At 43.2% G+C, this 15,516-nt stretch overlaps 1 protein-coding gene across 2 annotated transcripts; it reads right to left on the bottom strand.

Annotated features, from left to right (window-relative positions):
- Positions 1–1,683: 1,683 nt before the first annotated feature.
- Positions 1,684–11,157, bottom strand: LOC110517609 (methanethiol oxidase). 2 transcript variants are annotated; one of them, XM_090188996.1, is made up of 13 exons: positions 10,995–11,124; positions 10,335–10,426; positions 6,172–6,228; positions 5,722–5,834; positions 5,372–5,557; positions 4,936–5,056; positions 4,212–4,394; positions 3,945–4,126; positions 3,763–3,841; positions 3,458–3,579; positions 2,844–2,936; positions 2,585–2,703; positions 1,684–2,164 (listed from the first exon to the last, which is right to left on the bottom strand). In XM_090188996.1, exons 3-13 carry the CDS (start codon positions 6,176–6,178, stop codon positions 2,002–2,004), a joined length of 1,368 nt encoding a protein of 455 aa, XP_090045122.1. In that variant the 5' UTR covers positions 6,179–6,228; positions 10,335–10,426; positions 10,995–11,124; the 3' UTR covers positions 1,684–2,001. The 2 variants fall into 2 exon arrangements, with proteins under 2 accessions (XP_090045122.1, XP_036794390.1); XM_036938495.2 differs by lacking the exon at positions 10,335–10,426 and having other exon boundaries at positions 10,995–11,157.
- Between the last annotated feature and the right edge of the window lie 4,359 nt (positions 11,158–15,516).

The following is a 15,516-nucleotide window of genomic DNA, read 5'->3' as shown; positions in this document are numbered from 1 at the left end:
GGAAAATTTCTGAATGAAGAACGTGTAAAATTTCAGCTACATCCAAAAGTGCGTAATAGGGTAGAGTAGGGTACACTATGCTACCAGTGTATTATACATAGGCGACAGGAGGTTGGTGACACCTTAATTGGGGAGGACAGGCATATGGTAATGGCTGGAAAATAATAGGTGGAAATAGATCAACATCAAACACATGGTTTCCATTCGCTCCATTCCAGGCATTATTATGACCAGTCCTCCCCTCAGTAGCCTACACTGACATAGGCCTATCCTTTACCAGTGTATTGATAATATACCTTTCATTACTATACACTTGTGTCATAGCGGATGACTAAGTGTATCGCTGGAAGCTTCCAGAGATGTAGAAGTACTATTGCCACAGATATAAAAATGCCTTTTATGGGTCAATAGTATGCTTGGTTTCCTGACTTTGTCACAGTGCTTTGACTTGGATTACACAGTTGTGCTCTGCCTGGCTGCTGTGGATGCAGGAGGGGGATGTAGCGGTGCATCACTACTACTCTCCTGAGACCTAGAAGTACTGTTGCCCCAGACCATGGTGCATCTTGGGTGTGTTTGTGTGGAGTGTTTGCCCCCCTCTGGAATTTCCACTCTGTCACACACACGCGTATGGCCAAGCCTGGCATGAATATAGGATTGCCGTGCTGATAGCAATGATCTATTTGCATCATCTGACCATTTTATTTCCTCACTTCTGATGTTAATTAACCACATCTTTGGATCTGAAAGTAGTATGGATTGATTCAGTTTAGGGATGTAGGAAAGTAGCTGCCCAAATCATGCCTGGTGTAAAATTTAGAAAAGTTTATAGGTCACCTGCACCTATGGGCAGTAGCAGGCACTGTTGAGCAAGTATAAATTATAAGGCTCACTAGCCACTAAATCCAGCCAGCCAAAGGATCTTTGCTCCAGGTCACAACCTGGCCACCATCAAAAGTTAGTTATTTTCCAATGCAAACCAGTATTGCCAATATGTTAAGTCCTTTAAAATAAATCCTTGCAGTGATACCCACTGGCCCAAATATTATCTGAAGTGTAACTGACTCACCCAAGCTTGAGAAAGCTTTTGATAGATTTGCTTAAGGGTCATGCTTCAAGGTCATTCCAGACATGTAGTGTAATGAACCATAGCTATGAGACTCAGTGATCAATTATTATTATCATTCTATATAATAATGTAGGAATATGCAGTACATTTATTCAATGTATTTAAAACCATTAATATCTTGCAAATTAACATGTTGTCAATGAGTATTTAAATCAAATGAATTATATAATAATTATGCAAACCATTATTAATGTAGCAGAATTGGTAGACTGGTGGTTAGATGTAGTTAGCGTAGTAGTTAGAGCGTTGGGCCAGTAACTAACTGAAAGGTTGCTGGTTTAAATACCTGCACCGACAAGGCAAAAAATCTGTTGTGCATTTGAGCAAGTCACTTAACCCTAACTTACTATAGGGGCACTGTACTACTATGGCTAACCCTGTAAAACATGTTTCACTACACCCATCTAGTTTACTATTAAATTAAAGAGTAAACAATCCAGACATACAGATTCATTCAACCCTGCTGAACACACACACACACTCAGGCCATTAAGGAATGATGAAAAATGAGAACGTCTTCATATTCTTAAAAAACAGTACGTCGCCATCAGATGTTACTCTATGAATTCCATATGTTAGAATTTGTTTATTTTTTTAAAACCTCAGTTTCACCACTGGCATTGGAAGTAACAAAGAACATTTGGTTCATAGATGAGATAATGACTTAAGGCACAATTATGCATTTAAAGCAAAGCAGCATGGAATGAATAGGCACCATTATCGGGCATGAGAATGAATAGGCAGCATTATCGGGCATGAGGCTCGAGGGTATGCCTCCTTCCCCACCCGTTCCCAACTAATATGAGTTACATGAAGTCTATGTAAAGTATGATGGGAATGAGAGGGGGAAAACTAGGGCCTCCTGCGTAACTTTACAGCCAGATGTCAGAGGTGCAGTCTCCCCCAGGGTATCGTAGCTCGTGGGCCAAGGCCGGGCCATTGGGCTCTTTCCCAAAGTCGACCAGGAAGTTCTCATTCACCTTGAGGCCACCATTGGCTGTGTTCACGTCAATCTGCATCATAACAGAACCCTCCCTAAGGCAAAGAGAGAAACAGACAAGGGAAAATAAGAAATAGAGTCAAGTATTCTATTTGATAGTGTTTCTAGCTATTGGTGTTCAAAACATCTTATTGAAGCAGCCCATGATATTGAATAACACTTATAAGAGCGATAGCATACAAATCCACGTTTTGATAGCTTACAACAAACCTGTTCCTGACATGTGTGCATTGACCACAAGTATGTAAAGTGGTGGGAAATTGTAATACTTGAGTAAAAAGATAGCTTCATAAAAAAAAGTCACCCAGAAAAATACTTGAGTAAAAGTATTTGATTTTAAATATACTTAAGTATCATAAGACTATCTACTTAAGTAGTACTTTAAAGTATTTTTACTTAAGTACTTTACACCACTGAGTAATAGAAAAATCTAAGACCGGTGAACAGGTCCTCACTTGATCATTTCCGGGTAGAACTGCTTGTCCCAGCCACTGTAGAGAGAGGTGGTGACGTACAGTCTCTTCCCATCCAGACTGAGCTGCAACATCTGGGGGCTCCCTGGGATCCTCTTCCCCTGGTGTGGATCACATGTACACACAAGTTGTTGTCTGCACCTTACAAACACAACCTAAACACCTACTTTTGACCTACTGCAGACATTCTGCTAGTGTGTGTGTGAAGTGAGTTTGGGCATAGATTGTTATTCTTACACACCTTGATTGTGCGTGGGGGTGGTTGGCTCTGATTCTCTGGGTCCTCCAGTACTTTGACAGGGCCATCGTTTAGGATGCTCCCTCCCAAGAAGAGCTGAATACACAGGGAGATGTGAACACAGTCAGTGGACAACTAATAATTTCAGGAGACTGTCCTACCTAGCTACCTTAAGTTGAATGAACTGAGTAAGTCGCTCTGGATAAGAGCGTCTGCTAGATGACCAACATGAAAATGTAGGAGGCCACTTGTTTTTTTTTATTTTACCTTTATTTAACTAGGCAAGTCAGTTAAGAACAAATTCTTATTTTCAATGACGGCCAACAGTGGGTTAACTGCCTGTTCAGGGGCAGAACGACAGATTTGTCAGCTCGGGGGTTTGAACTTGCAACCTTCCGGTTACTAGTCCAACGCTCTAACCACTAGGCTACCCTGCCGACCGTACACAGGTACGCATCACATAGGCAGACTGATGAAGGTGATTCATTTAAGTATCCACATAAAAAAACATATGCACTTGTCAGGTTTAATACCTCTGTCCAAGACCATTGCCTGTAAGATGAAACATTTTTGGTGGGTTTAAAATAATCAGCCATGTTGTAAACTTGTGAAGTCACCTGGCCAGCCAGACGTGGGTTCCTCCTGTTTGTGATGTCATACTGTCTTATGTCTCCATGCAGCCAGTTACTGAAGTATAGGAAGCGGTCGTCCAGGGAGATCAGAATATCTGTGATCAGACCTGAGACAAACAGATCACACATCAAATTCAGGAAAACCCATTTCATTTGGCATTTCCATTTGATTATGGAACGGGTAGCTACACCCAATTCCAAATCTTCAATATGTACTGGAAGTGTTAAATGTATCCCTAATCTGCAGTACTCTCCCATCAACATTTTCCCAGACACACACACACACTCACTTGGCATCACTGGCAAAGCCCATCCCTCCACTTTCTTACTGGGGACGTGGATAACCTTCTCAGCAGCCCATTCTCCTTTCTGTTGAGACAGTACCATTTTGTAAGACACTCAGCCAAAAACAAAAGCAAGAGAGATCAGACATGTTATTCTATTTTTTCCTATGCATGAATGTTTTGCTCACTGGTGTCCTGTAGAAACGGAAGACTGTTCCTTGGAGTGCACAGCCGACGTAGCCCTCCGTGGCGGCGGGATCATGGAGGAAGCGGATCTCCAGAGGAATGGCGCCCTCCTCCCCCAGGTCCAGGGACTGTAGCCGCTTGTGAGTGGTCCAGTCCCACACGTGGATCTTCGATCCATAGAGACCTGCAGACAGAACAGCAGCATTGAAACATTTCTCTCTACTCAACAAGTATAATACAAAACACATGTATCACCTCTATTTACACACCTTCTTTGACATGTTCCAGGCTGAAACCGTAGGCGAGGGCTTTGGGCGCTCCCCATTCGGTGCTCATCATGACGTTGTGTCGGGGCTGGTACCAGAAGTCATAACCAAAAGGTGCCGCCTCACCAGGCAGCTCCCAGTTACCAACCACCTCGAACGTTTTACCATCCAGCAAGATAAAGCCACCTGAGAGAAACACATCCTGCATCAGTCATCTAATCCAAATGAATATTAACTTGCCTAAATGACTCTCCCTTGCCCCGCCCACTATTCTTTATCATTGTGGATTGTAGAGCCTTAGTCTCTTATTATAAACTGGGTGGTTCTATCCCTAAATGCTGACTGGCTGAAAGCTATGGTATATCAGACCGTATACCACGGGTATAACAAACCATTTATTTGTATGGTTTTAATTACGTATGTAACCGGTTTATAATAGCAATTTGGCACCTATGGGGTTTTTGGTATATGGCCAATATACCACGGCTAAGGGCTGTATCCAGGCACTCCAAGTTGCGTCATGACTACAAATAGCCCTTAGCAGTGTTATATTGGCCATATACCACACCCCCTCGGGCCTTATTGCTTAAATATAGGCGTGTTTTATTCATCCCTATCCTTATGATACAAAGTAAAGTGTTTCAAGGTCACATACATTGTATGAGGCTGAGGACAGCCCCAGAACACGCCGTCTGTCCCCCTACTGCAGCGTGTTGTCTCCTCCTACCTTTTCCATTGCCAGATGGATCTCCTATGCTGCTGATCATAATCTGGCCACTGCCCAGGCAGTGTGTGGTGTGGGGGTTGGCCAGGCCCGTCTTCCAGAAGATATCTGTGGGCTCCACAATCTGTGAGGAAGCAATCCTTTGGTTTAAATCACATTACGACCTGCATGGGAAGGACACTTTCCTTTACAAAACAAATGATGCATATTGGGCTGTTGGTGAGAGATGGGTAGGAGGCTTGACCAAATCTGTACATTCAATTGTCTGTTTTTGATTTGTTGTGTGCTGGAGCTCCTTGTATGACATTGTGTGGTGTTGACTGGATTTGTTGTGTCCAACTGTGGTGTTGACTGGATTTTATGTGTCTGTTGCATAACAGCTGTGCAACATGGTCACTGAGTACTATAGTATCACTGCTGTAGAAGGGTGACCCTTTACCTTGTGCATCTGTGGAGCGCGGGGGTCTGTCCCCGTGTCCACTATGTAGACCCGGGAGGAGATGAGCGAGGGCAGGATAAGTCGGTTGCGCTTCTTGGATGAGTCGCCAAAACAGCTGCTGCAGGCGTTCCAACCAGAGTGGTGTAGCTCGTCATTCAGGTTGGGCATGGGCAGTCTGTGGATGACCTGTAGGCGCAGACATTACCAGGTCACTCTTTAATCCACAAGGTCAAAGGTCATGTATAATACTGTCATCTCTTCAGTATTTAAACTACCGACCACTGTGACTAATGAAGACAGGTGTGAAATCAAAAGCAAGGCAGTGGTTGTTTGATGTAGATCAGCAGTACCTGACAATAAGTAGGAGACTTGGGGTCCACGTCGACAGTGGCAAGGTAGTCTGGTTTTTGGATTCCAGTGTTGCGATAAATGCAGGGCAGGTACACAATCTCCTCACGTGGACCTTCAAAAACAAGAGCCCCATTTCAGGAGGCACTACTGTCATTCACTCTTCCTTGACCACAAGAACAAGGAAAATAATCAAACCACAAAGAATTCCAGTAGCCTACAACTGATGTCTGGTTCCTCCCAATGTTTCAGTAAAATACAGACAATTTATGGCATTTGTTTATGTAAATATTTTTCATGCAACTGACAAACTCAAGGAACCATTAAAAATAGTTTTTAAACTAATAGTCCCAACTTGTCCAATGGGCAAGTGCCCTGTAGACCTTAATGTCAATCCCTCCTAAAACACATGGGGTGAGCTAAGCTTGTCTTTCCCAGAAAATGACACTCACCCTTCATGGCATCCAGTGGGCTTTTGTAGCCAGGTCCACAGCCTGTGCATTTAGTTGCTTAAAAAAAAAAAAAAAAACAGCAACTGTCTTTTTCATAGAGAGCTCAAAATAACTTTACTACCACACACAGCAATCTCTGTGTTTACTATTACTGCTGAACATCTATGGCAGGTAACCACAGAACTGTCACACCTATAAGTCATATGCATTCGTCATACAGTTGTTGGGCATGTGTTTAAAATGACCTAGAAGTTTCATCACAGGTAAGTCATGTAGACACACTTTTCATACTTTTTTTGTTGTAAAACTGTTGCAGAATGTGTGTGTGAAAGGAGACATTCATTTGTCCACTTTGTCTTCCTTTCCCAAGGATGCTGTTACTGGCAGCCATCAGAATCTTAGATAAATGCACTTTTACTGTAAAAATCTAATGCAATGTTATGATTGTGAATGTTAGAGAACAAATCAAATCTGCACAACATGGACCCAAAAATGCACTGTTTATTTACCCAGCCAATGTTTGACCCTAGGGTCAAAATAAATAAACAGAGCACTGTTGAGTATATCAGTGTGCAGATTCTGTTCATTAATACAGTGCCTTGCGAAAGTATTCGGCCCCCTTGAACTTTGCGACCTTTTGCCACATTTCAGGCTTCAAACATGAAGATATAAAACTGTATTTTTTTGTGAAGAATCAACAACAAGTGGGACACAATCATGAAGTGGAACGACATTTATTGGATATTTCAAACTTTAACAAATCAAAAACTGAAAAATTGGGCGTGCAAAATTATTCAGCCCCCTTAAGTTAATACTTTGTAGCGCCACCTTTTGCTGTGACTACAGCTGTAAGTCGCTTGGGGTATGTCTATCAGTTTTGCACATCGAGAGACTGACATTTTTTCCCATTCCTCCTTGCAAAACAGCTCGAGCTCAGTGAGGTTGGATGGAGAGCATTTGTGAACAGCACTTTTCAGTTCTTTCCACAGATTCTCGATTGGATTCAGGTCTGGACTTTGACTTGGCCATTCTAACACCTGGATATGTTTATTTTTGAACCATTCCATTGTAGATTTTGCTTTATGTTTTGGATCATTGTCTTGTTGGAAGACAAATCTCCGTCCCAGGTTTTTTGCAGACTCCATCAGGTTTTCCAGAATGGTCCTGTATTTGGCTCCATCCATCTTCCCATCAATTTTAACCATCTTCCCTGTCCCTGCTGAAGAAAAGCAGGCCCAAACCATGATGCTGCCACCACCATGTTTGACAGTGGGGATGGTGTGTTCAGGGTGATGAGCTGTGTTGCTTTTACGCCAAACATAACGTTTTGCATTAACAAAAAGTTCAATTTTGGTTTCATCTGACCAGAGCACCTTCTTCCACATGTTTGGTGTGTCTCCCAGGTGGCTTGTGGCAAACTTTAAACGACACTTTTTATGGATATCTTTAAGAAATGGCTTTCTTCTTGCCACTCTTCCATAAAGGCCAGATTTGTGCAATATACGACTGATTGTTGTCCTATGGACAGAGTCTTCCACCTCAGCTGTAGATCTCTGCAGTTCATCGAGTGATCATGGGCCTCTTGGCTGCATCTCTGATCAGTCTTCTCCTGGTATGAGCTGCAAGTTTAGAGGGACGGCCAGGTCTTGGTAGATTTGCAGTGGTCTGATACTCCTTCCATTTCAATATTATCGCTTGCACAGTGCTCCTTGGGATGTTTAAAGCTTGGGAAATCTTTTTGTATCCAAATCCGGCTTTAAACTTCTTCACAACAGTATCTCGGACCTGCCTGGTGTGTTCCTTGTTCTTCATGATGCTCTCTGCGCTTTTAAACGGACCTCTGAGACTATCACAGTGCAGGTGCATTTATACGGAGACTTGATTACACACAGGTGGATTGTATTTATCATTAGCCATTTAGGTCAACATTGGATCATTCAGAGATCCTCACTGAACTTCTGGAGAGAGTTTGCTGCACTGAAAGTAAAGGGGGCTGAATAATTTTGCACGCCCAATTTTTCAGTTTTTGATTTGTTACAAAAGTTTGAAATATCCAATAAATGTCGTTCCACTTCATGATTGTGTCCCACTTGTTGATTCTTCACAAAAAAATACAGTTTTATATCTTTATGTTTGAAGCCTGAAATGTGGTAAAAGGTCGCAAAGTTCAAGGGGGCCGAATACTTTCGCAAGGCACTGTACATCAGAATCATAACATTATATATCAAGGTCATACAGATATGTACAGATAAAGTGTTAACTATTTTAGGCCAATTGTGTGTGTCGTTATTTAACTGCGACCTGGCCAAGATAAAGCATAGCAGTGTGAACAGACAACAGAGTTACACATGGAGTAAACAATTAACAAGTCAATAACATAGTAGGAAAAAAAAGGTGAGGGAAAAAAAAAGTCTATATACATTGTGTGCAAAAGGCATGAGGAGGTAGGTGAATAATTACAATTTTGCAGATTAACACTGGAGTGATAAATGATCAGATGGTCATGTAAAGGTAGAGATACTGGTGTGCAAAAGAGCAGAAAAGTAAATAAACAGTATGGGGATGAGGTAGGTAAATTGGATGGGCTATTTACCCATAGACTATGTACAGCTGCAGCGATCGGTTAGCTGCTCAGATAGCAGATGTTTGAAGTTGGTGAGGGAGATAAGTCTCCAACTTCAGCGATTTTTGCAATTCGTTCCAGTCACAGGCAGCAGAGAACTGGAACGAAAGGCGGCCAAATGAGGTGTTGGCTTTAGGGATGATCAGTGAGATACACCTGCTGGAGCGCGTGCTACGGGTGGGTGTTGCCATCGTGACCAGTGAACTGAGATCAGGTAGAGCTTTACCTAGCATGGACTTGTAGATGACCTGGAGCCAGTGGGTCTGGCGACAAATATGTAGCGAGGGCCAGCCGACTAGAGCATACAGGTCGCAGCGGTGGGTGGTATAAGGTGCTTTAGTAACAAAACGGATGGCACTGTGATATACTGCATCCAGTTTGCCGAGTACAGAACAGTGGTTAAAGCCCATCTCAGGGTCCTAAACTCTTATGGTGACTGGGTCTAGACAACAATGGTTCAGAGACTGTATAGATTTCAGATAAGCTTCATTAGCATGAATGGTAAGGCTACTGTTGCTAAAGCAAAGTGTGTTGTAACTTTAATGTGTTACAGAGTTAATGTTTAAGTTTATTATTTGAGCTGTATCTAAAAATATTTCTTTAGATTTATTTGCATATGTAATTGTATTGGGTTGTGTTGAATTACGCTTTTTGACTGCAAGTCCCGAATGCTTTGCGAGAGGAATGAGAGAGAACGCGCCAATTTTGTGCAGGTGCAGTGGATTGTGGCTGACTTTCCGATAGCATCTTACCTGCATTGCTCTGTACCAAAACAATTGTTGTTAAATGTAACGTAAACAAGTATTCTTACTAAAATAAGCTTTCGTATCAAAACCGACGTCCCGAGTCATTACTAAGAAGTTAGTTAATCTAAAAAAGTGAGATAATGACATATCTATGTATATCTGTGGAACTTAGGACTCTGCTGATCCAGAGTGCTGGTTGTCTTTGGCATTGTACCAAATCCTGCCATAATTTAGTGCTGCCTTTACTTGGAATAAACCATTGCTTTTGTCATGATCAAAGCTGTGCCTTTTTCCTTACACATGACAAACAATGGTTTTGGCCTAAACCATTGTTGCAGCTGAGAAACAATAGTGAAGAAAAAAACATGGGGAAACCACAGCAGATGTCAGATATCAAGCAATCTTCCAGGAAACTAGTCTCCAGTCCAACATTTCCCAACACAATTCCTTCTAAGATACACAAGCCCACAAGTTCAGCTTCCGTTCATTTAATGGGTTTGACTGTTGCAGGTCCAAAGAAACGTGGATGAGCCTCTTGCATCATTGATGGATCTACCAAATTCTCTGTTATGAAAATAGGCTAGTCTAACTGTCAAAAGGACATTTTCATTTAATTGTAGAAATTAAAATGTAATAATGCATAGAAGGTTGTTTGTGGTTCTGCTGAAGCATCATGATAAAGTGGATCATTTAAGATGAACAAGGCAACAAGCACAAGAACGAGAAACCTTTCACACTAAACTCTAACCCCCACAATTTCCCGTCACTGCACACGAGAATAAACAGCTACTTACGCAATGTGAAGCAGGCAGTCTGGTGGCGACATCATTTAGACCAGTGTTTCCCAACCAGGGGTACTAGGAACCACTGATTTAAACCACCAAACCTATGCAATTGTGTGACCAGGTGTTTAGGTCCATGCTGAAAACACTTTTTACTTTATTAATTCAAAATGGTGTGAGAAAGACAAAGTATCCTATAGTAAAACATAGCAAGCAGCTTAAGGGAAACATTACATGATTAAATCTAATTGAGACGTCGCTGTAACTTCCATTTCTTCCAGTCATTTTGCATTTCTAAAGGCAATGCACGAGTGCCAATATGTAAACACATTTGTATACGTAATTGTCGGTTAAACTGACTACTCAGCAATGGAATTCGGATTCACACATTTTCAACAAGAAATGCCGCACGGACGTGCGCAATTACTCACACTTATTTTCGTTTTGGACAAATTTCATTAGTTGTCTTACTCAAATATGCATTTATAAAACACAATAACACATTCAGCTCTAAGTTAAATTACTAATGAAAAGTTGACACTATGGAGGTGGTTAGCATTATGTCCTAGTCCACGTTCAATCATTAACTTCGTCATTACCCATTTCAACGTGTTTTGACAGATTTCCTAAAAGCTACGAAAATGAGTGAAAAAGCATGAAGATTGGACAAACCCATCCCGCAGACTTTATTCGTCCAAGGTATCCACAAGGATCCGGGCTTTCTATAAATTATTTCAGCTGATATGAGAGTGGAGGAATGGTTGGGCAGGTTTTGTAGGGTAAATGACTTGAGGGGAAAAAAGGGGAGTGTTTATGGCAGCATAACGTTGCACGTAGAAATTAGTATTGAGTGCATTTCGTTTTGCATGGACCGGTGCCCTGGCGGTGGAGATTCCGTTTTGCGAACAATAGACAATGGCATGATCTAAAATATATAAACCCCACCCAACCGGGACACAGGGCGATGCCAAACGAACTCATCCATTAATATATGAAAGAAGAGATACCCCCGCGCGATTGTCCTGCCCTCTGTTATAGTTTGATAAGACTTTGATGTCAACATAACATTTAGCTGACACGTTTCTGGCGCAAAGCAAGGTAACATGTTCTGCACTATAAAATAAATATGCAGTTTAAAGTGTTGTTTTAGTTTATTTCCTATGGTCCATACTGATTAGATATACGGTCTATTAAACTCATGCTACCTTCCTACTTAGTCAAGGGGTCATCTCTTGCGTAACTCGACATGAGGGAATGTGAGATTAAAGCCACAATCTGGAGTTTTACCAATATTGTGTTTCAGTCCATAGACAAAAACAACCTATTTCAAATGAGACGCAGCTATGAATGTAAGGACTTAATCTATAAAAGATTGACTGCTTTTTTAATCATATTTTGAAGATATACATTACAGACTTAAATGACATCAAAAACAGAAACAGTAGAGTATTAAAAACGTATATTTTGAATTAGGCCGTATGATATGATAGATAATTGTACAAACCCATAAAACATTTTTAAAGTTCTATTTGATCAAGAATTGTAAGGGTAGGCTATGTCATTAATCAAAATGACCACTGAGCTGCAGGAAATATCCCAGATTGTGCCTCTCACGCCTAATCAAATGCAGGAAATGTTTTTCTTACAAGAGATTCAGAATCTTCAGGACTTGTCACGATTTCAATATCCCCCATGTCCCTTTGGAAGTATTGAGCAGACCAAAGACAAGTCAGAAAAGAAAGGATGAATTTAATATCATCTCTGTGTGTCCATGACTGTGACAAATGAGGTACAGTTCAGATACTTGTTAAAGAACATATTTGACATCTGCAAAATGTATTCGATATTATGTAACTCCATAAGGAATTCAACATTCCCAACATTTCTCAAGCTTGTCAACCCTTCCTCAGTACTACAATCTGACAGACACAGGCAAGAGAACATGGTAGTTCACCCAAATCACATTTGTTTATAAGTCCTTAAGATAAATAGAATACTCTATATAGCTGTAGGCCGTCATTACTAGCCTTCTAGCAATATGGCTGAGTCTCTCTAGCCCTTAGATTAGGCTACTTTCAAGGTAAGGAAAGAATGTATGTAAAGTCATTTGAGTGCAATAAGGGATAAGGAAGAAAAAGTTGGGGGCAAATTTGTAAACCAACACCAATCTGTCAAAAAGGCATTGAACTTTTAGAAAATACTAAACAATGCATAGTAAATATTCTCAAACTGAATTAAGAATGCATTAATGTACAGTATAGCACCTTAAAATGTTTTGTGTTCAGTTGATGATCTGTTTAGATTTGATTTCTAACACCACAAGAACATGCCTTACGGTTGATGGAGTTTGGATCCAGTCTGTTGTGCGTCATAGTGTTCATTAAAGCAAAACATAGAACCTGTCAAGTCAAACAAGGGATCCCCACTCAGTTTCCCCACACTGATGACATAAAAAAAGGTTCAAAGGTTGACCAATTGTACTTTAACAGTATGCACTGTAATCTTCTGTGGCCATTTGCAGAGAAGACCCACAGGCTGTGTGGCCTAAGGCAACACGGCAGATGTTCTTGAGTAGGACCGAAGTATTCAACTCAGAGTTTGTGAAAGGGAAGGACTAAGAGGGGGAGACCTCCTCATGGGACCCTCCTGGCTCTCTGGCAGCGGCTCCATCTCTTCTCCCTTTTCCAAGATGTTATCCTTTGTTGTGTCCATTTCTATAGGTTCCTTGTGATTCTCATCTAATGTTCCTTCTTCAATTTGCTGCTCTTCATCTACCTTCCCTTCTTTAACCTCTTGCTCCTCATCTACCCTCTCTTCTCCAGCCTCTTGCTTCTCATCTACCCTCTCTTCTCTAGCCTCTTGCTTCTCATCTACCCTCTCTTCTCCAGCCTCTTGCTCCTCATCTACCCTCTCTTCTCCAGTCTCTTGCTTCTCATCTACCCTCTCTTTTCCAGCCTCCATGTCCTCTGTACCCCTGCTGTCTTCCTGCTCAAGCTCTGCTGGTGACTCTGGTTCCAGAACCTCAGGACCTAGCAGGGCCTCTCTGAGAGTACTCATCAGCTCTGACTGGGTCTCTGCCAGAGTCTTGGTCATTTCCTGGTCCCGCTGCCCAGGGACCAAGTCAGTAAGGTGGAAGGACTGTCGCAGCAGATCAGGCTGTTCCTCTAGGTAGGACAAGGCCTCCACTAGCCAGGCCACTAGCAGCTGCACTAGGTCTTTGTGTGTGGCCCCTGCTGCCCCACCCTCGGCAGCCAGCCGGGCCCAGCGGGCCAGCAAAAAGCTCTGCAGCACGGGCCGCAGGCACATCTCCAGGGGCTGGAGGCGGCAGGTGCAGCCAGCAGGGACCACAGCCGGAAGGGTGCCAGTGGCACCAAGGGTGGTCAAGAAGTCCTTAGACACGTGTCCACGGTGGCCGTCCAGGATCAGCATGCCTTTGGTACTCCTGTTCTGGTCCAGCATATGTTGGCGCCACACCCGAGACTCCCACAGTGCCAACTCCTCGTCCCTGGTGAATCCCTCCACCTTGGCCTCCAGCAGGACAGAGTTTGGGAGGCCTGTGCCCTGCATCTTGGGGAGCTGCCCCTTGATTAGGACCAGGGTGCGTAGCATGGTGCCATCGGCCAGCGCTGAAAGATATATGGTGACCAGAGGTTCCCTGGTTCCCACCAGCTGGAGAGCCTCTTCTTTATCCGCTTTGGCTGGATCCGCAAGCGCCTCAATGTCTACAAAGACAGACAGCTCGTCCATGGCAGCTATGCCTGTGTGGGGCAGATCGTGGGCCTGGATGTGCTTGCGGGTGAACTTGGTGAAGGAGTTAGCGTTGTCCTCCATGGAGCGTGGCAGGCGGCAGTTGACCGTGGCAGTCCGCCCAACAGCCTGCCAGCCAAGGCTATGTTGCAGCATGAAGCTCACAGCCCAGTCGTACGAGATGCGGAAGGCGCTGCTGTGACCGTCCTGGCTGTGGATCTCAGAAGCCCTCTGAAAAAGGTTCTTCTCGTTGAGCGGCAGCTGCTGCTCTCGCTGGGCCATGACCCACTCCACCATGCGCTCCACCGCCTCTCCCTTGCCGGGTCCCCGGCCATCATGTTCCAGCTGCTTCTCCTTGTTCTTCAGCCAGGTCCGGATGAGATTAGACTGGGTGGATAGCTGCTTGGCGGCTTGACGTTCCCCGCAGCACAGAGCGAACAGCACAATCCTCAGCAGACGCACAGAGAGGGTGTCCTCTCGTTCTTTTACCACCGGGCGTACTGTCGGAGGGGTGACGGGAGGGTCAGATACGGCAGGCTGCTGTTTAGACTCCCCTTCATTAACAATTTCATCAACGTCCTTGCCAAGACCTTCAACCTCCATTTCTTCATTGTCTGTGTCTGAGCCCATGTCCTCCACTGGGGCCATTGCCTCGTCCAGGTCACTCTCCGGCCCTAAGGGACCCCACTCGCTGCTGTCGTCAAAGCGGTCTGCTCCCGTGGTGTTTCTGCAGGAAAGAAAGATGAGTGGTATTTGAGGCATGACAGATAAAACATCTCAATTAATCACAATATTTTGGGGGGAGTAAATTGTGTGAAACGGCAGGAGTGTGTCTCGTAAAGTACCTCATGTCCTCCATGATGAATCCAACATTAGGGGAGCCTGTTAAAAAAAAAGCGAGAGAGGATAAGAGATTTAGATTTGAAAAGAAAGAGCACGCAGCTAAATGTAAGTGTTACAACAAACATTTCTGTTTCAGGTTGAACTATGTAGACTTTGTTTTCCCTGTCATAATGTATTATTAATATCATCTTTCACAGTTCCCCTGTCAAGCAGTCACAGACAATGTTTTTGACGCTTGTATACTCATAGAGATGAAGCTAGTCTTGAATTGATTATATACTGTATGTGTTTTGGTATCACAAGAGATGATATTATTGTGTGTGCACCTACAAAACATCAAATAAATGATTGACCTGAGTGGTGGGGTGAGAAGCCATGATACTCCCAGAAGCAGCTGGGCTGCTTGCACAGGTTGGCTTTGCAAACGATGCATCCAAACACGCTCTCATGGCGCAGGTTCTTCAGATTGCAGTTCTTGCATCTCTTGGTCTTGGCGGTGAGTTTAACCAATCTGTGCCTTAGTTTATTTGGATTGCCTTGCAGGGCAACTTCTCGCACACTCGCTAGTCCCTCTTTATTCTCAGAGTGGATGCGTGCTTGTCTC

The sequence above is a fragment of the Oncorhynchus mykiss genome, chromosome 2, assembly GCF_057628025.1.
Source record: "Oncorhynchus mykiss isolate SJ-2025 chromosome 2, ASM5762802v1, whole genome shotgun sequence".
Taxonomy (NCBI): Eukaryota; Metazoa; Chordata; class Actinopteri; order Salmoniformes; family Salmonidae; genus Oncorhynchus; species Oncorhynchus mykiss.
This window is presented reverse-complemented; position numbering and strand designations above follow the sequence as displayed.